This window comes from Rhinatrema bivittatum, unplaced genomic scaffold (assembly GCF_901001135.1).
Source record: "Rhinatrema bivittatum unplaced genomic scaffold, aRhiBiv1.1, whole genome shotgun sequence".
NCBI classification, from domain to species: Eukaryota; Metazoa; Chordata; class Amphibia; order Gymnophiona; family Rhinatrematidae; genus Rhinatrema; species Rhinatrema bivittatum.
The window spans coordinates 564883-588333 of NW_021820334.1; the positions used below are offsets into that span (position 1 = coordinate 564883).

General features: G+C 46.1%; 1 protein-coding gene across 1 annotated transcript in view; it reads left to right on the forward strand.

Moving 5' to 3' along the window:
• The first annotated feature begins 1559 nt into the window (after positions 1–1559).
• Positions 1560–23451, forward strand: part of LOC115081506 (vomeronasal type-2 receptor 26-like) — a 71229-nt gene continuing 49337 nt past the window's right edge. Inside the window, exons 1-2 of the mRNA XM_029585960.1 lie at positions 1560–1841; positions 19690–20493. Of these exons, the coding sequence (XP_029441820.1) occupies positions 1560–1841; positions 19690–20493 (1086 nt within the window). The remainder of the gene's footprint in view (positions 1842–19689; positions 20494–23451) is intronic.

Consider the following 23451-nt stretch of genomic DNA (forward strand, 5'->3'; position numbering starts at 1 on the left):
GCACAAATCTCATCTTTGGGTGAGTTTCCTCACTCCGAAGGTCATCAAATCTTCACAAGAGAGCACTGTTCTGTTTGTGTGTCTCACTCTGAATGTGAAAGTGGCCCCTAACTCCTACACTCCTACCTCAACCTCACCTCGAGTATCTATGTGGGCCTCATATAGAGATATAAATACCTACCTAGTAGGAGGACATTTTGGTTTAGTCTCTCTCTCTCTTTCTCCCCCTGTAGCTTAAAAGACTAACAATACTATGAACAAAAACATTGCAAAGTACTCTAAAGCCATATCACACAGCTTAACACATATGAAAGAGGTGTAGTTATTTGCTGTGTTAAAACTGTGTGATATGGATTTGCAACTTGCAAATCCAGCCCACTTGGCCAGAAATTCCACCCCTTTTCTAAATTAGCATCGCACCACGAGTTATGGTGCTAATGCAGCTTGGAAAAAAACAACCTAAGTTTGTACCTGAGACAATGGAGGGTAAAGTGACTTGGCCAAGGTCACAAGGAACAACAGTTGGACTTGAAGCCAGGTCTCCTGGTTTGCAGCCCACTGCTCTGACTACTAAACCGAAATTTCAGGAAAATTTGGTTCATTTTTGGGTTCCCCATTGAAATTGCCTAATTCGATTTTCGGGTTACCCATTGAAATTGCCTAATTTTTCCTAAATGATTGCACATCCCTAGTATTTATTGTCACTTGCACCACACACAGAGAAGGAAACATGCTCCCCTCTCTCAGGGAAAGGAAAGTCACCAAAAGTCACTCCTGTTACTCCGGTACCTGAAAGATAAGTCTTTACCCCACCAAGAAAGACTCCCGACCCTGGGGAAAACAAGACTGTGAATAGTCAGGAGTGGTTGCAATCCTGAAGAGACATTAAGATGGTAACTTTGAAACAGTTGCGTGAGCGCACATGTATGCATGTATGTCGGCTCACACACAGAGACGCGACCATTATTTAACATACGACTCTACCGCATAAGTGGGGAATTTTATTAGATACACGTGCCAACACAATTTCAAGTTCTCTGGTCCATTCTCAGTTCATGTATGTGATGGATAGGACTTCCTAACCCCCCTCGTTAATATGCCTCCCTTTTACCCTTGTAACCCCAAACCCTTAAAGCTCTCAGACCCTGCCCATAATCTGCCTCATTTTTTTTACCTTTCCCATTTGTGCAAGGACCGGGAGACATGCGAGTACTCGGTGCTTCTTAAAATCCAGACTTTAACTCTTTTATGGTCCTATCGAGGGTTAGTAGCCATCCAAAGATGGGGAATTCAGTTCACTATTCACATTTACATACATAACATTGAGTTTTATGCAGGTAAATAACTTTGAAAAATCAGCGATATAAGGGTAATTGTTATCAGTCTTTTTTGTTTCACTGTAAAAATATGCTGGCCAACCAGTGCCACAAGAATTCTCTCTCTTTCTCTTCTCTCTCTATTACTATATATATTCTTCAGTGAACATATGCCTATTGCCTATACTTCCTACTTAGATACTAACTTGATTTTACATTTTAAAACATTTCAGCTCTGACAACATGTATTATTATAATTTCCTGGCCTTTATTTCTGCTGTGATGGATATCAACAAGAACCCGGAGCTTTTACCCAACATCACACTTGGGCTTCAGCTGTACAGGATTTGCAACAACCCATTTCTATCAACTAAAGTTTTAATGGATCTGTTTTCAGAGAGGTTCTATGGCCTCCCTAATTACCAATGTAGGACAAAAGGCCTGCTCACTGCTGTCATTGAAGGCCTTCCATCTGAGGTATCGATGCAGCTGTCCAAAGTGTTCAGGATCTATCACTACCCACAGGTACGATTCTCAGCTTTCACTTTATACCCAACTGTACAATTCACCCATACAGAGCATTGTTCTTCTTAAGGATGATTACAGCACATTTAAAGCCTAAAGACATCCTTCACAGAAATATCTCATTGACTTGACCTATATAGAGGGTAACCTTCAAAGCTGGAAATGTCTGTGCATAGATTTTACCTGTAGACTTTACTCTCATTTCTTTCACTTGTACTTTCACTTTGAAATAAATGTATACTGGGAAAACTACCTACAAAGATCTACACCTGCTAAACTGTAGGTTTTGTGGGAACATTTAGATGCATAGAGGATAACTTCACATAACTATGCGCTGCAGCATATATATTCATATATGGCTGCATGCAAAACTATGCTAGCATTTTATACCCCCCGTATATCAGATACACACGCACTATAAAATACACATATCTTTACCCATGTACACTGTATGCATGGAAACAGTGTTTATCATTGCTTTGCACATGAAAACTTTTCCTACCTATTTAAAAAGCATGACAATGTATAATTTACATTAGGAAATAACATGGGACTTATTCAAGCAAGTACCAAATTATGCAAATAAGTTGGCAAAATTTAAAATATTCTCATATAAATGATATTAATCAGTTTACCACATAGTCCACCATTTTCCCTAGTCCATCTCCAGATCATCAAGATCCTTCTGGTTCTTCAGCCTGAACTCCCCTCAGTTCACCCAGACCACTATCCAACAAAAAAATATACTACAAACCCTTTAAATATCACTTCTGCAGGATAATTAGCAAGTGTAAAATTACACGAGTAAGTTGTTGTTTTAAAGCTGACTTAGCTGCTTCACTGTTGCTCCACACTGGAATGTCACTAGATTCATCTCCTATTTATGTGCGAACATGTGTGCATGTGAAAGTGAAAATACACATCCATTTTCAACTTTTATAATGTACTGGTTACATGAATAGAGACTGTTTATGCATATTTAAGCTAATTTTAATGTGAGTAACATTTTGAAAATTCACCTCATACTTTTTAAAATGTAAATTAGTTGTGTAAATCTTATTTCCTCTCCAACACTGCCGCGAAGAATGATGGAACTCAATGCATGAATATTTATTTCCATATTGATAATTAGAAGAGATTGATGTTTTACTGTCAGAAATGGCTTTGACAATGACCTTCTATAAACTTAAGATGAACCCTACCAAATTCAAATGCATAAAGACTTAATCATTGCCATACTTAGTAAGACCAATGGTCCACCAAGCCATTATCCTGCTTCCAGCAATGGCCAAACTTAAGAGTGTCATTTCTAACGCAGCATTAACAAATATAATGAAAGCAATAAGTAGTACATCACACATTAGTATGCAAATTTTACATTTTATATCCAAGTGGGAGGAGTTTTGGCAGAGTTAATGGGAATGAGGGTCTCCTAGCATGGAATGCGGTAGAGTAAAGCAGGATTTAACTACACCTTTTTGCTGTGCATTCTACCCATGTTAGCAGCGCAAATGTTTTTATGAGAGTGAGAGTGAGAAAGAGAGAGAATCTTTAAGATGATGACTAGGACTCTCCATATAAGGAGCACTGTAGATGGGCACATTCAACTCAGGATGGGTTTGGGGGAGTTGGTGGGGGGGGGGAGAGGTTACACATACAGGAAAAAGAATTAACTGAAAATTTGATAGCACAGCTGATGCCTGGGAACGGGAAATCTCTCCCCAAGGCCCCCCTGGATCTCTCCTCTCCCCGAGACCCCCTGGATCTCTCCCCGAGGCCCCCCGAGGCCCCCCTGGACCACCAGGTAATTTTAAAAGGTTTTGGGGGGGTCAGGAGGGTGGGGTCGATTTAAAGGGTCGGGTGGGTTTTTTTTTTTTTAGCAGCGCGGGCCTCCTAAAAAAAAAAATTAACGATGTGAATTGGAATCGGAAACGATTCCAATTCACATATCTTAACGATCAGATTTCCCCCCCCCCCCCCCCCCCCAGCTGAATCTGATCGTTAAGAGGCGCGGGCCTCCCTAAAAAAAAAATTAGCGATGTGAATTGGAATCGGAAACGATTCCAATTCACATATCTTAGTCGAGGACAGAAGTCAATGCCACCTAGGGACGTAAGGCCTGGACTGACAGGCACAGCAATCGAGGTCAAACACTTGTAGGAACATAAGGCCTGGACGGACAGGCAGAGCAATCAAGGCCTCGGGGTAGGGCTGATGAGTAAAATGGCCGGCGCCATCTTTAAAGATGGTGCCGGCCATCCAGTGCTCCTACATTGTGACAGGGGCCGACCAATGGCACGGATACCCTGTCACATGGTAAGGGCAAAGGGGCATCGGCGCCATTTTTTTTAGAACGCTGATGCCTGGGAACAGGAAATCTCTCCCTGAGGCCCCCTTGGATCTCTCCTCTCCCCGAGGCCCCCCTGGATCTCTCCCAGAGGCCCCCAGAGGCCCCCCGGGCCCACCAAGTAATTTTAAAAGGTTTTGGGGGGGTTGGGAGGGTGGGGTCGATTTAAAGGGTCGGGTGGGTTGTTTTTTTTTAGCGGCGTGGGCCTCCCTAAAAAAAAAAGGGTCGGGAGGGTGGGGGAGGCTAAGGGGGGTCGATTTAAAGGGTCGGGTGTTTTTTTTTTTTTTATCGGGCCATCGGCGCCATTTTAATTAGTGGCAGCCAAAATGGCGCCAATGGCCCGAGAGCGGGAGATCGCTCCTGGACCCCCCCCCGGACCACCAGGTAATTTAACATTTTGGGGGGGTTCGGGAGGGTGGGGGAGGGTAAGGAATTGGTTTTAAAGGGTCGGGGTAGGTTTAGGGGTTGTTTTGGTGTGCCGGTTTTCCCGCCCTCCCCCAAATAATTCCCATGCCCTATTTAACGATACAATACAAATGCCCCTGATGATAAATCGGGGGCATTTGTATTGTATCATGCACTCTAACGATTTAGGACGATTTTAAAATTATCTAACGATCATTTTAATCGTTCAAAAACGATTCACATCCCTACTTCCTGCAGGATGGGGTCTGGTGTGCTATTGTGCTCTAGAAATGCAGAGGTTGCTGTATCATCCTGCAGGGATAGATACAGATTTATTCTTCCTTTTTTCCATTTTTCCATGTCTGTTAAGCACCAGATAGCGCTGTAGCACTTCTGAATAGTGTTTGGCTTTCTCATATTCAGACATACCAGAACTTTGAAGTATACCTTTCATTTCTTCATTGAGTATTTGACCTGTGGTGGTTCTAATATTTTCCTCAAGAACTGAAGGATTTCTCAATCAAGTTGTTGACATGGTCATCATGTAGCAACATAAAAACAGTTTTATGGAATTCAGGTCTGTCATTTGTCTTCAAGCAACACTTTCTCACAAATTGCACAAAATTAACCAGTTCATTTTCTGCAGATGCATTTTCAGAGGGGCCTGATATACAATTATTTATCAACGCCCCTGAAACATTGTCATCAGTACAATTATCTAAGGCCATGCTTTCACATTCTTTCTCTATTGTGTCACTATGTGCTGGTCCGCTGTCTCTTACGTTCTCACTGTCTTTTCTTTCAGAAATAGATCCTTTTGTAGCATTTTCATGGTCTAAAAATTAAAAATAATAATAAAAAATGAATATGGGGGGTCATACATTTTATTGATTTTACAATATTTTAAGAAGAATTTTGTAAAACTATAACAGTATAAATTCTTACTATTTTGTTTATCTCTTGGTTTTGGTATGATCTTTTGTCAGATTTCTTTGGCATATGCTGCTCTTGGTCTTTTATGTAAAAAACACATGGTAATATATTTTCATTTATACAGATGAGAACTAATTGGAGGCTTAACTGTATATGTTGTGCTGGAGGTGGACCCTTGGCCTGCTGCAGCATTGGTATGGACCACTGGTTGGACCCAGTTAGCACCTGCCACCAGGAGGTGGAGTACACAAGGAGACAGAAGCTAGCTGGAGCTTCGCCAATAGCAATCCGGGGTTTCTGCAGGTTGAGCCCTTGGATACCCGGACCGCCTGGACTTAGGTGGGCCTCAGAGGGTCTTTTGGAGAGGTAGCAGAGAGGTGTGCCCATCACGAGCAAAGGTGTGTGGCTGGTAAAGAGAGGAGGGACTAGACCCGAACAAGGATCACCAGAGACCTCAGGAAGGCAACAGGAAATGAAAGTCTTCCAGGCGAGATAGGCAGTGCCTAGTGTTCTAGTCTGAGGTAGGCCACGGGCAGCGTCCGAGCAGGCTGGTCTGGTGGTCACAGGAGGAGCAAACAGAGTATTTAAATGCAGCGCAAATGTCAAAGCCAGGGTATCCATCCGAGGGTGGTCAGACAAAGCAAGGATCAGTTACGAGATCAGTCCGAGTGTAGACAAGGCAAGCGGAGATCAGTTCCAGGTGGCGGTCAGCGTGGCCAGCCAAGCAAGGGTCAGTTCCAGGCGGCAGTCAGCATGGTCCAAAGGCAAGTGGCAGTCAATTCCAGGCAACGGTCGACGTGGTCAGGCAAGTGGAGGTCAGGTCCAGACAGCGGTCAAACATGGTCAGGCAAGCAGAGTTAAGTATCGAGTATCAGTCCGAGAAGGTACTACCAGAGGAGGAACATGGAGCAGGAATCAGGACAGACGCTGGGACACAGAGAGGGCCACGGGAACATAGGAATGCAGGAACACTGGAACAGAGACTGGATCAAGGAAGCAGGAACACACAGGAATGTAGGACGGCAACTAGCTATACCAGAGGTGTCGACCCGATTGCCAAGGTGAGGTCCTGGGGACAGGGCCTTGCATTATATAGTAGGGATGTGAATCGTTTTCCATATCGTGTGGCAGGGCAAGAAAATCGTTTTTTCCGATTAGTGCGCACTAACTCGAGTTAGTGCGCACTAACGGGAGTTAGTGCGCACTAACTGGGAGTTAGTGCGCACTAACTGAAAATGATACAATTTGACACTTTTCAGGTCAGTTAAGGACAGTTTAGGAATGAATATGTATTCCTATTGGCTGCCCTCTTATTTATTCATGTTACCAAGTTTCCTACTGACAGTATATGGGGGATGGGAAATGGAAACAGTTGGTAGCTTGACAAAACAAGTAATGTGATCAGTCAATGTGACTAGAACTTGTGCCCTAACCCTGATACCAGGGGTATTGTGATCTTCCTGCACACAGTGCCCTATCCCTATTAATACCAGGAGTGTTGTGATCTTCCTGCACACAGTGCCCTATCCCTAATACCAGGGGTGTTGTGATCTTCCTGCACACAGTGCCCTATTCCTGATACTGGGGGTGTTGTGATCTTCCTGCACACAGTGCCCTATTCCTGATACCGGGGGTGTTGTGATCTTCTTGCACACATCCCGATATCAGGGATAGGGCACTGCATGCAGGAAGATCACAACACTCCTGGTATTAATAGGGATAGGGCACTGCATGCAGGAAGATCACAACACTCCTGGTATTAATAGGGATAGGGCACTGCATGCAGGAAGATCACAACACCCCTGGTATCAGGGATAGGGCACTGTGTGCAGGAAGATCACAATACCCCGGAGGAGTGAGGGTCAGGCAGCTCCCCCCTGTCTGTGAAGCCAGCCTCTCACTAGTAATGCAGGGAGGGAGCTGTCTCAGACTTCACCATCCTCCCCCCCCCCCTTACCCACACACCATTCACTAGCTGGGACATGGGGGAAGGCAGGAGTGAGGGTCAGGCAGCTCCCCCTGTCTGTGAAGCCAGCCTCTCACTAGTAATGCAGGGAGGGAGCTGTCTCAGACTTCACCATCCACCCCCCCCACCTCACCCACACACCATTCACTAGCTGGGACATGGGGGAAGTCAGGAGTGAGGGACAGGCAGCTCCCCCCTGTCTGTGAAGCCAGCCTCTCACTAGTAATGCAGGGAGGGAGCTGTCTCAGACTTCACCATCCTCCCCCCCCCCCCTCACCCACACACCATTCACTAGCTGGGACATGGGGGAAGTCAGGAGTGAGGGTCAGGCAGCTCCCCCCTGTCTGTGAAGCCAGCCTCTCACTAGTAATGCAGGGAGGGAGCTGTCTCAGACTTCACCATCCTCCCCCCCCCCCCTCACCCACACACCATTCACTAGCTGGGACATGGGGGAAGTCAGGAGTGAGGGTCAGGCAGCTCCCCCCTGTCTGCGAAGCCAGCCTCTCACTAGTAATGCAGGGAGGGAGCTGTCTCAGACTTCACCATCCTCCCCCCCCCCCCTCACCCACACACCATTCACTAGCTGGGACATGGGGGAAGTAAGGAGTGAGGGTCAGGCAGCTCCCCCCTGTCTGTGAAGCCAGCCTCTCACTAGTAATGCAGGGAGGGAGCTGTCTCAGACTTCACCATCCACCCCCCCCCCTCACCCACACACCATTCACTAGCTGGGACATGGGGGAAGTCAGGAGTGAGGGACAGGCAGCTCCCCCCTGTCTGTGAAGCCAGCCTCTCACTAGTAATGCAGGGAGGGAGCTGTCTCAGACTTCACCATCCTCCCCCCCCCCCCTCACCCACACACCATTCACTAGCTGGGACATGGGGGAAGTCAGGAGTGAGGGTCAGGCAGCTCCCCCCTGTCTGTGAAGCCAGCCTCTCACTAGTAATGCAGGGAGGGAGCTGTCTCAGACTTCACCATCCACCCCCCCCCCACCTCACCCACACACCATTCACTAGCTGGGACATGGGGGAAGTCAGGAGTGAGGGACAGGCAGCTCCCCCCTGTCTGTGAAGCCAGCCTCTCACTAGTAATGCAGGGAGGGAGCTGTCTCAGACTTCACCATCCTCCCCCCCCCCTCCCCCACACACCATTCACTAGCTGGGACATGGGGGAAGTCAGGAGTGAGGGTCAGGCAGCTCCCCCCTGTCTGTGAAGCCAGCCTCTCACTAGTAATGCAGGGAGGGAGCTGTCTCAGACTTCACCATCCTCCCCCCCCCCCTCACCCACACACCATTCACTAGCTGGGACATGGGGGAAGTCAGGAGTGAGGGACAGGCAGCTCCCCCCTGTCTGCGAAGCCAGCCTCTCACTAGTAATGCAGGGAGGGAGCTGTCTCAGACTTCACCATCCTCCCCCCCCCCCTCACCCACACACCATTCACTAGCTGGGACATGGGGGAAGTCAGGAGTGAGGGTCAGGCAGCTCCCCCCTGTCTGTGAAGCCAGCCTCTCACTAGTAATGCAGGGAGGGAGCTGTCTCAGACTTCACCATCCACCCCCCCCCCCCCCCCTCACCCACACACCATTCACTAGCTGGGACATGGGGGAAGTCAGGAGTGAGGGACAGGCAGCTCCCCCCTGTCTGTGAAGCCAGCCTCTCACTAGTAATGCAGGGAGGGAGCTGTCTCAGACTTCACCATCCTCCCCCCCCCCCTCCCCCACACACCATTCACTAGCTGGGACATGGGGGAAGTCAGGAGTGAGGGACAGGCAGCTCCCCCCTGTCTGCGAAGCCAGCCTCTCACTAGTAATGCAGGGAGGGAGCTGTCTCAGACTTCACCATCCTCCCCCCCCCCCTCACCCACACACCATTCACTAGCTGGGACATGGGGGAAGTCAGGAGTGAGGGTCAGGCAGCTCCCCCCTGTCTGTGAAGCCAGCCTCTCACTAGTAATGCAGGGAGGGAGCTGTCTCAGACTTCACCATCCACCCCCCCCCCCTCACCCACACACCATTCACTAGCTGGGACATGGGGGAAGTCAGGAGTGAGGGACAGGCAGCTCCCCCCTGTCTGTGAAGCCAGCCTCTCACTAGTAATGCAGGGAGGGAGCTGTCTCAGACTTCACCATCCTCCCCCCCCCCCCTCACCCACACACCATTCACTAGCTGGGACATGGGGGAAGTCAGGAGTGAGGGTCAGGCAGCTCCCCCCTGTCTGTGAAGCCAGCCTCTCACTAGTAATGCAGGGAGGGAGCTGTCTCAGACTTCACCATCCTCCCCCCCCCCCCTCACCCACACACCATTCACTAGCTGGGACATGGGGGAAGTCAGGAGTGAGGATCAGGCAGCTCCCCCCTGTCTGCGAAGCCAGCCTCTCACTAGTAATGCAGGGAGGGAGCTGTCTCAGACTTCACCATCCTCCCCCCCCCTCACCCACACACCATTCACTAGCTGGGACATGGGGGAAGTCAGGAGTGAGGGTCAGGCAGCTCCCCCCTGTCTGTGAAGCCAGCCTCTCACTAGTAATGCAGGGAGGGAGCTGTCTCAGACTTCACCATCCTCCCCCCCCCCTCACCCACACACACCATTCACTAGCTGGGACATGGGGGAAGTCAGGAGTGAGGGTCAGGCAGCTCCCCCCTGTCTCTGAAGCCAGCCTCTCACTAGTAATGCAGGGAGGGAGCTGTCTCAGACTTCACCATCCTCCCCCCCCCCCCCCTCACCCACACACCATTCACTAGCTGGGACATGGGGGAAGTCAGGAGTGAGGGTCAGGCAGCTCCCCCCTGTCTGTGAAGCCAGCCTCTCACTAGTAATGCAGGGAGGGAGCTGTCTCAGACTTCACCATCCTCCCCCCCCCCTCACCCACACACCATTCACTAGCTGGGACATGGGGGAAGTCAGGAGTGAGGGTCAGGCAGCTCCCCCCTGTCTGTGAAGCCAGCCTCTCACTAGTAATGCAGGGAGGGAGCTGTCTCAGACTTCACCATCCTCCCCCTCCCCCTCACCCACACACCATTCACTAGCTGGGACATGGGGGAAGTCAGGAGTGAGGGTCAGGCAGCTCCCCCCTGTCTGTGAAGCCAGCCTCTCACTAGTAATGCAGGGAGGGAGCTGTCTCAGACTGGTATCAGGGTTAGGGCACTGTGTGCAGGAAGATCACAACACTCCTGGTATTAATAGGGATAGGGCACTGTAAGAGATGACTGTAGTAGATTGAATAAAGATCTGATGTTTCTGCTCTCCTCACACCAAACAAAAACAACACACAAGCAGAGAAGCCCTTCTTACAAAGCTGAGCTAGTGAGTTAAGTAGGAGGAAAAGTAAACATACTGGTGCCAGTGTGGCTACTTAAAAAATACACTTACCAACAATCAATTACATATATTTGAACTGTGTACAGTTCCAGCCAGGACCACCTTTCTAAAATGCACAGTGATTGGCAATTCAACATGCACTAGCATTTCAGGTGCCTGCTAACAAAAATAATAAACAAACAAGTTCTAGTCACGTGAGTGCTGATCATTACATTACTTTTTTTGTCAAGCTTCCAACTGTTTCCATTTCACATCCCCCCAACCATATTGGTAACATCAATAGATAAGAGCACAGCCAGCCAATAGGAATACATACATACATATTCATTCCTAAGTGACCTTTACTGACCTGGGAAGTGTGAACACTTTGTTTCATTTTCTGTTGGTGTTCGTTAGTTTCCAGTTCCATTTCCCATCCCCCCAACCATCACCTCAGTGGTAACCTTGGTAATATCAATAGATAAGAGGGCAGCCAGCCAATAGGAACACATATTCATTCCTAACTGACCTTCAGTGACCTGGAAAGTGTTTATTTGTATCATTTTCAGTTAGTGCGCACTAAATCGAGTTAGTGCGCACTAACGGGGAGTTAGTGCGCACTAACTCGAGTTAGTGCGCACTAACACGATTTAACGATTTTTAACGATAAATCGTTAGAATTTCTATTGTATCGTGTTCTATAACGATTTAAGACGATATAAACATTATCGGACGATAATTTTAATCGTTGAAAAACGATTCACATCCCTATTATATAGTCCTGCTAGGTGACGTCATCGGGAGGCGTCCGGGTCGAGGTTCTCGCCCTCGGCCCTTTAAATGTGGAGATGGTTATGCGCGCACCTTGGGGTGGAGCCGAGGATGCTGAGGACGCAGAGCCCCTACGGGAGCTCCGCTGAGAGGCCTGCCGCGTGGAGGAAGCCGGAGATGCCCGAGTAGAGCGTCGGCGATGTTGGGAGCTGGCAGCTGGTGGAGGGAAGCGCGAGGTGAGCAGGCCTGGTCGCGGCACCAATGAGGCATGGATGTGCAACACTGAGACCTCGCTGCAACCAGGCTGCTGGTCTGTGCTCTATACTAGGGATGTGAATCGTTTTTTAACGATTTAAATTATCGTCCGATAATTTTAAAATCATCATTAATCGGTAAGGTACTCGATACAATAGGAATTCCCTCAATTTATCGTGAAAAATCGTTAAATCGAGTACGGGAATTATTTGGGGGGAGGGCGGGAAAACCGGCACACCAAAACAACTCCTAAACCCACCCCGACCCTTTAAAACCAATCCTTTACCCTCCCCCAACCTCCCAAACCCCCCCCAAAATGTTAAATTACCTGGTGGTCCAGTGGGGGGGGGGCCGGCGTGATCTCCCGCTCTCGGGCTATCGGCGCCATTTTGGCTACCACTGATAAAAATGGCGCCGATGGCCCGATAAAAAAAACCCATCCCGACCCTTTACAAATTACCCCTTTGCTTCTCCCACCCTCCCGACCCTCCCCCCAAAAAAACCTTTTACATGTACCTGGTGGTCTAGCGGGGGGTCCGGGAGCTATCCCTTCAATCATACCCTCGGTGCCGGTGCTGGACTGGTTTCAAAATGGCGCCGATCGCCTTTGCCCTCGCTATGTCACAGGGAGCGACCGTCGCTCCCTATGACATAGCGAGGGCAAAGGCGATCGGCGCCATTTTGAAACCAGTCCAGCACCGGCACCGAGGGTATGATTGAAGGGATAGCTCCCGGACCCCCCGCTAGACCACCAGGTACATGTAAAAGGTTTTTTGGGGGTCGGGAGGGTGGGAGAAGCAAAGGTGTAATTTGTAAAGGGTCGGGGTGGGGTTTTTTTAATCTGCTCAGGCCTCACTAAAAAATTAACGATGTGAATTGGAATCGGAACCGATTCCAATTCACATCTCTAATGATCCGATTTTTTTCTCCCTCCATCCGAACCTGATTGTTAAAACGATCGGGCACACGATTCACATCTCTACTCTATACTGTATCTGTTCTTGCAATATTTTCTTGTTCTAATAATAAAAATAAAATAAACACTTTTTTTTACCACACTTTTAAAATCATATCTAAAAACAAAAGATACAATAAAACTATTAACCCACCTTTCAGTTTTCTTTGCTGCCTTTTTAGTGAGTGACAATTTACTAACAAATCCAGACTTCTGCCTTTCTTTGTTTGAAAAATCCATTTCTGTTTAAAATTCTTCAGGCCTTACAAACTACAGACTGGTGAACCTTTCTGGTCACTGGCTATACCTTTTATTTCCATCATAAGGGCGTAACCACTAGCATCCCTCAAAACTTGTGTATTGTAACACAAAAGCTACCTGGCCCTTCTCTGTCATGTGATGGACACCTGCTACAACTATCCCAGACACCCCCCTTATAGTATAAGATAGTTCTCTTGATTGGATTATTATTTACAGGCCTTTTGTGTGTATTGTCAATATCTCTTTAGATCTGAAGCCATTTCACAAAGCTACAGTCTATTGAACCTTCTGTGATTTAATGGTTCCTGGACATTGTTTCTCCCTGATTAGATCTTGAGTCCAGACATCTACTCGCACATATGTCATTACAGTATCTACCCCCTTTTGTTCATGAAAGGTAGTGTGTTATCATTGCCTCTTTAGGTTTTGGGGGCACTTTACAAATTGTAGACTGATGATCTTTTCAGTGTGTATCCCCCCACACAGAAATCCTAAAAGATATTGTGTATTATAACACAAAACTCTCTGCCCAAATCTTCACATGTTGAACAACTGTATTGTCTACAGTAGCCCCACCACCATTTATGGCGAAGGCCTATTTCTCTTGAATGGCTTGTCTTTCAGGCCTCTTGTTTTTTTCCTCCAAAGATCACACATATACATTGTCTCACCCTGATTAGATTAACAATTTACAGATCTTGAGTCCAGACAACTTCCCCCACACTTAGGTCATTGCAATGTTCATTCCTTAGTTAATGAAATGGTTGCTATATCAACCATTTTACAGTCTGTACATTATTATCAATGAGTCTTTTCATTGACAAAGGCTGGATCCTGTGAATCAAAAAGCTTTTGTCCCAACGGAAGGTCATCAGATTCTGGATCTGTCATTTTATCTGCGTGTCTCTTCCTGCAAGTGTACGATTTGTGCACTGGTGTATCAACTTCTGTTTCAACATCTTTCAGAAGGCCTCTTCGCTTATGGTACCTCTTTAGTTTTGCCTGCTGCTCACTTTCCATTTCCAGCCTTTTAGAGGTCGCATACAAATCCATTATTTTACTTTCAGGATCACAAAGCTAAAGCCTTTCACGAACAGCTACTGCCCCTGCTGTCAGAAATTATGTTCTCACGTGACCTCTATCTTCTACATCCGGTCGTGCAAGTTTGGACATTTACATGCAAATTACAGTGCATGCAGATCATCACCTTTTGTTTCTTTTAAAATGTACCCTAGCAGGTTTGTGTAGTGAATAAGCATCTGCATAGATGCACAGAGAGAGGAATATCTAGTAAGAGAAAGGAAGTGATGATCCCCTTGTACAGGGCCTTGGAGAGGCCGTACCTGAAGTACTGTGTTCAGTTCTGGAGACCATATTTCCAAAGGGACAGAGACAGTATGGGGGCGGTCCAGAGAAGGGTGACCAAAAAGGTGGAGGGTATACATAAAATGACTTATGAAGAGAGATTGAAGAACCTAAATGGAGGAGAGGACGAGCAGGGGTGATATGAAACAGATTATCAGATACTTGAAAGGTTTTAATAATCCATGGTCAATAACAAACCATTTCCATTGGAAAAAAATCAGTAGAACTAGGGGTCACAATTTGAAACTCCAGGGAGGAAGACTTAGAACCAATGTCAGGAAGTATTTCTTAACGGAGAAGGTGGTGGATGCCTGGAATGCCCTTCTGGAGGAAGTGGTGAAGACTAAAACTGTGAAGGAATTCAAAGGGGCATGGGATAAACACTGTGGATCCATAAAGGCTAGAGGATATGAATGAAGAGAATAGCCAAGGGGGTGGCTCGCTGAAATGGTGATGGCTACTACCTGGTGATTATTACCCTTACTTAATAAGGGGCAGATTTTAAAGGCCCGGTGATGCAAGTAAAGCCCCGGGATGCGCGTATGTCCCGGGGGTTTTCTGAATGGGTGGGCAGGGGGCGGGATGGGAGCGGGACAGGGGCATGGCAGGTGGTCTGGGGGCATGCCTGGGTGGTCTGGGGGCGGTCCTGGAGGCATGGCCGAGGACTCTGGCACAGCAGCTTCTGGCAGGTGTAACTTACAAAACAAAGAGGTACGGGGGTTCTTTAGGGATGGGAGCGGGACAGGGAGGGGAAGGTGGGGGTGGCGGGGAAAGCCAGCAGGGCACCCCGAGGGCTCGGCATGCAAAATTTGCACTAGTGTGCACCCCCTTGCGTGTGCTGACCCCTTATTTTATAACATGCATGCAGTTGCACGCGCATGTTATAAAATTGGGTATACATTTGTTTTAAAATCTGCCTCTAAGCCTTCACATGGTTAATGCAACTCCAACATTGTTCCTAACAATCAGGTTTAATTTACACACCTAGTTTATTATTTTACATTGTTACCGTACTATGATGGCACATGAGTAATTTGTAATCTATACCACCCATATTTCTCTTTATCGTGCCCTTCTGTAAACCGTTGTGATGGTATTTAACTTAACGATGGTATAGAAAAATTTCAAAATAAATAAATAAATAAATAAAAATTGCTCGACATATCAACGGCAAGGGAAAATGTGTAAAAGATGATTTGCATTCAGACAATAACCAACAAGGACTGAACTACACAGTCTGGGTTAACAAATAAGCCTGGGGGTAGCTTGTTTATTGCAGTGGTTACTATCCTAAACCAATAAAGCCTGATACTTCTCTTTGAATGCATATACAGCGTTGCTCTATGCTTCAACAGCAGGGGGAAATGTGGAAAAGAGGACTTACGTTCAGACAACATCCAACAAGGCATTGATCTGTGAGTCTGGGTAAACAAGCATTGGGGTAACTTGCTTGATGCGGCGGTTACTACCCTTAACCATTAATCCTTATGATTTACCTTTGATGCAACTCCAATATTACTCTCTGCATCGAAGGCAGAGGGTAGCAGGAAATTTGAATCAAACAGTTACCAACAAGGGCCCTGAACTTGGTGGTCAGTGAAACAGAAGTATGGGAATATAGGTGTGGGAACTTGCTGGGCAGAATGGATGGGCCATATGGTCTTTTTCTGCCGTCATTTCTATGTTTCTATGTTTCTATGTTGATCTGTAAGCCAATCAGTCACTTGTTTTTTGGTCACTGTCTGATTACATGTTTTAGCAGCATGGATTTATACCAGCAAAACTATCTACAGTGTCTGATTCATAATAAATTTTATTTAAGATCTGATGGTGCATGTCTCTTTTGTATGGCTGTAAACACAGAGTTCTGTTTTTTAAAAGAAAACTAAATCCTTGTTTTATTCACTTTTGAAGCCCCACAACTTCCAACACCCAACATCCTGCTGTTAAGTATCCTCTGCTCAGATTTCACTCTGCCAGGATAGGGGCAGTTTGGGCATGGGTATCTACAGTGAAAGGAGGAGGGAAGGCGGGGTGGGGGGAGGGGGATTCTCCCAGTCTCTGTGTACAGAATGAGACATAGCTTCCTGCCACCTAACAGCTAGTAACTTTTAAAACAGAGGGGCTAGAAAAAAAAAAAGCCTGCTTCCAGCTCTGTCATCATTAAAAAGTGACGGACATTTCTGCTGATGTTCTAGGGGATGCATTTTTGGGGGTGGGTTGGGTTTGTATTGTACTTCTGGTGAGATAATAAAAAATAGCCAGAGTCCATTAATTCTGTCATCATTAAAAAGCAACAGGGCCCTTTCTGATGACATTCAAGGGGGAGTGTTTTTGGGGGTTGTGGTCCGGGGGGATGAACTTCCGGTGATGTTATACCTGTGATATCATAGGGAGTTTGGCTTGGGGTGGGGTGTGGGAGGGGACACCAGTGACATCATAGGGGGGCTGGTTTGTGTGTGGGGTGTGGGAGGTGCCACTCCATTTACTTCTATTGGGGAGGAGCATGGGTGGGGACAGGGGTGGGGCTAGGGGTAGGGCTAGGGGCAGGAGAGGTGTGGCCAGGGGCAGGAGGGGCAAGGTTGGGGGTGGGAATGGGCAGGGATTAGACTGAAAGTGAACGCTGATTGGCTGACATCATTTTGATTGACAGTGTACCCATAGACTACTCACATAGGAGACTCGTGAAGAAGATGAGAAGTTTGGGAGTTGGTGCCAAGGTAGTAGCGTGGATTGCAAACTGGTTGACTGACAGGAGACAGTGTGTAATAGAGATGAGTTTCGTTTTTCTGGGTCGGGTTGGGTTTCAGTTCGGGCGCTTCGTGGAGAAAATTTGTTTTCCCACGGATCGTTTTTTGGCAAAAACGAAGCTGAAACCCAACCCGAATCCGGAAAAATGAATAAAAAAAAAAAATCCAAATCGTAAAAAAACCCTCCTCAACCCTTCAAATTTACTGTATTACAACTCCCCCCCACCACCATCCTGATCCCTCCCCAAGACTTACTAAAAGTGCTGGTGGTCCAGCGGGGTCCCACGAGCGAGCGATCTCTCCCTCCGGGCCATCGGGCTGTTGGGCCTGCTACGAATCAAAATGGCGCCGATAGCCTTTGCCCTTACGATGTCACAGGGGCTACTGGTGCCATTGGTCAGCCCCTGTCACATAGTAGGAGCAATGGATGGCTGGTACCATCTTGTGCTCCTAGACAGGGGCCTCCTGACCTCCCCCCAAGACTTGTCCCTGGTGATCCATCGGGGGTCCTGGAGCAATGTCCTGCACTCGCACTGCCGGCTGCCAGTATTCAAAATGGCGCTGATAGCCTTTGCCCTTGTTTCAGGGGCTATCGGTGCCATTGGTTGGCCCCTGTGACATTGTAAGGGCAAAGGGCCATCGGCACCATTTTGATTCGTAGCAGGCCCGACAGCCCAGAGGGAGAGATCACTCGCGGGATCCCGCTGGACCACCAGGACTTTTAGTAAGTCTTGGGGAGGAATCGGGATGGTGGGGGGATTGTAATACAGTAAATTTGAAGGGTTGGGGGTGTTTGTTTGTTTTTTAATAAATGTGCCCCTCCCCCTCCCCCCGCACTAACCAGAAAAATGAATTTTCCCCGAAGTTCGGGGAAAATCCGTTTTGTGGTTTGGGTCCCCCGAACCATGACAAATTAGGCAATTTCATTGAAATTGCCTAATTCGTGATAAACAAATGCACATCTCTAGTGTGTAAAGATAAATGGAACCTACTCTGATGAACGGTGTTAAATGGAGTGCCATGGGGATCAGTTTTGGGACCAATTCTGTTCAATATCTCTGTGAGTGACCTGGCGGAAAGGATAGAAGGAAAATGTTGCCTATTTGTAGATGATACTAAGATCTGCAACAGAGTGGACATGTCTGAATGAGTAGAGATAATAAAAGTGATTTCAGAAAAGATTTGGCAGCTGGGATTCTGTGCCAAGAAGTACCAAGTCATGCATCTGAGATGCAGCAATCCAAAAGAGATTTATGTGATGGGCGGTGAAAGACGAATGCACATGGACTGGGAGAAGGACCTCAGTATGATAGTGTCTGATGATCTAAAGATGGTGAAGCAATGTGACAAGGTGATAGCTAAAGCCAGAATGATGCTGGGTTGCATAGAGAGAGGAATAACCAGTAAGAAAAACAAGTTGATAATGCTCTTGTACAGGCTCTTAGTGAGGGCTCTTCTGTAGAACTGCATCCAATACTTGTGCCTATATCTCAAAAAAGGATAAGTGGCAGTCCAAAGAAGAGCGACTGAAATGGTGTCTTATGAGGAGAGGCTGAAGGATTTTAACATATACACCCTGGAAAAATGGAGATGCAGGGGAAATATGATGCAGACCTTCATATATCTGAAAGGTTTTAATGATACACAAATGTCAACCCTTTTCCATTGGAAAGAAATCATTAGAACTAGGGGTCATGAAAAGAAACTCCAGGTAGAATGATTCAGAACCAATGTCAGGAAATATTTATTCATGGAGAGGGTGGTGAATTCCTGAAATGCCCTTCCAAAAGAGGTGGTGAAGTTGAAAATATTTAAGTAATTCAAAGGGGCATGGGATAAGCACTGTAGATCTCTAACAGCTAGAGGTTGGAAATATAGAAAAGAGTGCATGGGGGTAACTATGGGTAGCTTACTGGTGTGGCAGTTGCTACCCTTAACAAATAAGCCCTTATACTCCTAATGCAACTTCAACGGCAATGAGAAAAGAGGAATTGGATTCAGACAGCAACCAAAGGGGACCCAACTTTTACAGCTGGGGAACAAATAAACCATGGAGGTAACTAGCTGATGTGGTGCTTACTACCCTTATTCACTAAGCCTGATAGTTTTGATGCAACTCCCACATTGCTCTCTGCTTTCATGGCAACTGTTAAGGGAAATTGGATTCAAACAGCATCTGAAGACCCTGACTTTTAGAGTCTGGTAAACTGATAAGCATGGGGGTAACCTGCAAAAAGCAGCAGATACAGACCCTTTCTGTCATCATTTCTAAGTTTCTGTGGTTCTCTGATAAGTTTGGTAATCTATCTGCATATATCTTTTGCAAAATGATAAAATAGCCTGAAAAGGTCACTGGGCAAGTAGAGGAACAATGTCATTGAATCACTGAAGGATGAAAGCATGTTTCTGATGTCATAAAAAACAACAAAGTCATAAAGCTGTAGTCATAATGAAGGGACAGAGCTAATTATTTTTAAATATGTAGCATGGAATTTAATATGTAGACTCACCTTATCAAAGCTAATGATGATTTTTTTTCTCAACAGATCAGCTATGCCTCAGAGAATCTTTTAATGAGTGATGCTGTTAAGTTTCCTTATTTCTACCGGACTGTCCCCAATGAGCTGCACCTCTGCGAGGGAATATTAAAGTTACTGAAGCTTTTTGACTGGACCTGGGTTGGCATCATTGCATCTGATGATGAAAGCAGCATGAGGGCTATCAATATCCTGAAAGAAGGGATTGAGCAGAACAGTGGCTGTATTGAATTCACAGAAATTTTCAGTCACACAAATGAACTGTCAGCAGAGAAAATACATAAAATTAATGAGAGCATTTATGCATCTTCGACTAATGTGATCATATACTATTCTATTGGAGAAATTGCATATAATCTATTAGATAAAATAGACATGTTGCAGATACCTGGCAAGGTCTGGATCACAACACATAAATCAGACTTTGTTTCAGGCATGTATGATAATGGTTTCAATCCTAAGATAAAGAACAACACCTTGGCATTCACAACAGTAGAGAAGAACATTCCAAACTTTTCAAAATTTATCCAGAAGGTGAATCTTACCCTGCTTCCAGAATATGAAAACCTTGGGTTATTTTGGTTAAGCCTGTGTAACAACCTTTGCAATAAGAACATCAAACGAACATGTCGCAGAGATGAACCTCGGGTCTTCATGAAACACTGTATTGCCAAATTCTTTGGGAGCAGCTACAGTGTGTACAATGCTGTCTATGCCCTGGCACATGCACTGCATGACATGATCAGATCTGGCTCTGGAAACTCCATGCAGAGTGGAGAAAGTAAACATTTCGTGGATTATTTACCATGGAAGGTAGTATCAATTGTTAAAATTGTGTTTAGAAGAAAAGAAGGGATATATAATGACACAAGGTAGAAGGAAATCGTTAAAGGGAGAAGGTATCAAGGAATCTTTATGCTCACAAAATGCTGCTCAGCCTGGGATAATTTGTCAGAAGTGAAGCAGATGATGTTGTGAGAGGAGTAATGGAAGGAACCTTTGTCTGGCCATATTTAAGAAGTAAATGTGCCCGTTTATGGAGGAAAGGGAGATAAATGAATTAAAGTACTCTCAGTAGGGAAGGAAAATAAAGGACCATGGGGATTGAGGGGGAGAACACACCCTGGAGCTCCACCATCTAAATAAAAAAGAAATCAGTCCTTGAAGCCATATAAATGAATAGATTATTGTCTTTATTTATGATTGGTGGGATGTGTTTTATTTTTCTATGCAATAGAAAAGAAATCCTTTATCTGATTCTAGATTTGTCTTAATTTATACAGAAGAAAGTAAAAAAAATGATTTCTTTAATGAGAAAAACCATTCTGATGTGTTATGCTATCTCTGGAGGTGGTGGAGTGCAGCTTTGTGGAGAGATCTATTTTACCTGTGAGGAAGTGAGAAAGTTGTAGTGTTTTAACTTTCCCAGCCAGACTCCCAGTGGTAACAGCTAAATCCACCTTACTTTATATCGCAATGATAGGGAGATTCAACTTGGAGGGGGGTGTGGCACTTTATGTTCAGGAGGGTATAGAGTCCAACAGGATAAAGATCATACAAGAGACTAAATGCTCAGTAGAATCTATATGGGTAGAAATCCCATGTGTGTTGGGTAAGAGTATAGTGATAGGAATATACTACCGTCCACCTGGACAAAATGATCTGACAGATGATGAAATGCTAAGAGAAATCAGGGAAGCAAACCAATTTGGCAATGCAATAATAATGGAAGATTTCAATTACCCCCAATATTGACTGGGTAAATGTAACATCAGGACTTGCTAGAGACATAAAGTTCCTGGATGTAATAAATGATTGCTTCATCGAGCAATTGGTTCAGAAACCAACAAGAGAGGGAGCTATTTTAGATTTAATTCTTAGTGGAACACAGGATTTGGTGAGAGAGGTAACTGTAGTGGGACCACTTGGCAACAGTGATCATAACATGATCAAATTTAAACTGATAACTGGAAGGGGGACAATAATTAAATCTGCAGCCCTAACACTAAACTTTCAAAAGGGAAACTTTGATAAAATGAGGAAAATAGAAAAAAACTGAAAGGTGCAGCTGCAAAGATTAAAAGTACTCAACAGACTTGGACATTGTTTAAAAATACAATCCTAGAGGCGCAGTCCATATGTATTCCACACATTAAGAAAGGTGGAAAGAAAGTAAAACGATTATCGTCATGGTTAAAAGGTGAGGTGAAAGAGGCTATTTTAGCCAAAAAAAAATCCTTCAAAAATTGGAAGAAGGATCCATCTGAAGAAAATAGGGAAAAACATAAGCATTATCAAGTTAAGTGTAAAATATTGATAAGACAGGCGAAGAGAGAATTTGAAATGAAGTTGGCCATAGAGGCAAAAGCTCATAATAAAAACTTTTTAAAATATTAGGGATGTGAATCGTTTTCCATATCGTCTTAACGATAGAAATCGTGTGGCAGGGCAAGAAAATCGTGTTAGGCACGATTTTTTAGTTAAAAAATCGTTAAAAATCGTTTTTTCCGATTAGTGCGCACTAACTCGAGTTAGTGCACACTAACGGGAGTTAGTGCGCACTAACTGGGAATTAGTGCGCACTAACTGAAAATGATACAATTTGACACTTTTCAGGTCAGTTAAGGTCAGTTTAGGAATGAATATGTATTCCTATTGGCTGCCCTCTTATTTATTCATGTTACCAAGGTTCCCACTGACAGTATATGGGGGATGGGAAATGGAAACAGTTGGTAGCTTGACAAAACAAGTAATGTGATCAGTCAATGTGACTAGAACTTGTGCCCTAACCCTGATACCAGGGGTATTGTGATCTTCCTGCACACAGTGCCCTATCCCTATTAATACCAGGAGTGTTGTGATCTTCCTGCACACAGTGCCCTAACCCTGACACCAGGGGTGTTGTGATCTTCCTGTACACAGTGCCCTATCCCTATTAATACCAGGAGTGTTGTGATCTTCCTGCACACAGTGCCCTATCCCTAATACCAGGGGTTTTGTGATCTTCCTGCACACAGTGCCCTATTCCTGATATTGGGGGTGTTGTGATCTTCTTGCACACATCCCGGTATCAGGGATAGGGCACTGCATGCAGGAAGATCACAACACTCCTGGTATCAGGAATAGGGCACTGTGTGCAGGAAGATCACAACACCCCTGGTATTAGGGATAGGGCACTGCGTGCAGGAAGATCACAACACTCCTGGTATTAATAGGGATAGGGCACTGCATGCAGGAAGATCACAACACCCCTGGTATCAGGGATAGGGCACTGTGTGCAGGAAGATCACAATACCCCGGAGGAGTGAGGGTCAGGCAGCTCCCCCCTGTCTGTGAAGCCAGCCTCTCACTAGTAATGCAGTGAGGGAGCTGTCTCAGACTTCACCATCCTCCCCCCCCCCCCTCACCCACACATCATTCACTAGCTGGGACATGGGAGAAGTCAGGAGTGAGGGTCAGGCAGCTCCCCCTTGTCTGTGAAGCCAGCCTCTCATTAGTAATGCAGGGAGGGATCTGTCTCAGACTTCACAATCCTCCCCCCCCCCCCCCCCCCCTCACCCACACACCATACACTAGCTGGGACATGGGGTAAGTCAGGAGTGAGGGTCAGGCAGCTCCCCCCTGTCTGTGAAGCCAGCCTCTCACTAGTAATGCAGGGAGGGAGCTGTCTCAGACTTCACCATCCTCCCCCCCCCCCCCCCTCACCCAAACACCATTCACTGGCTGGGACATGGGGGAAGTCAGGAGTGAGGGTCAGGCAGCTCCCCCCTG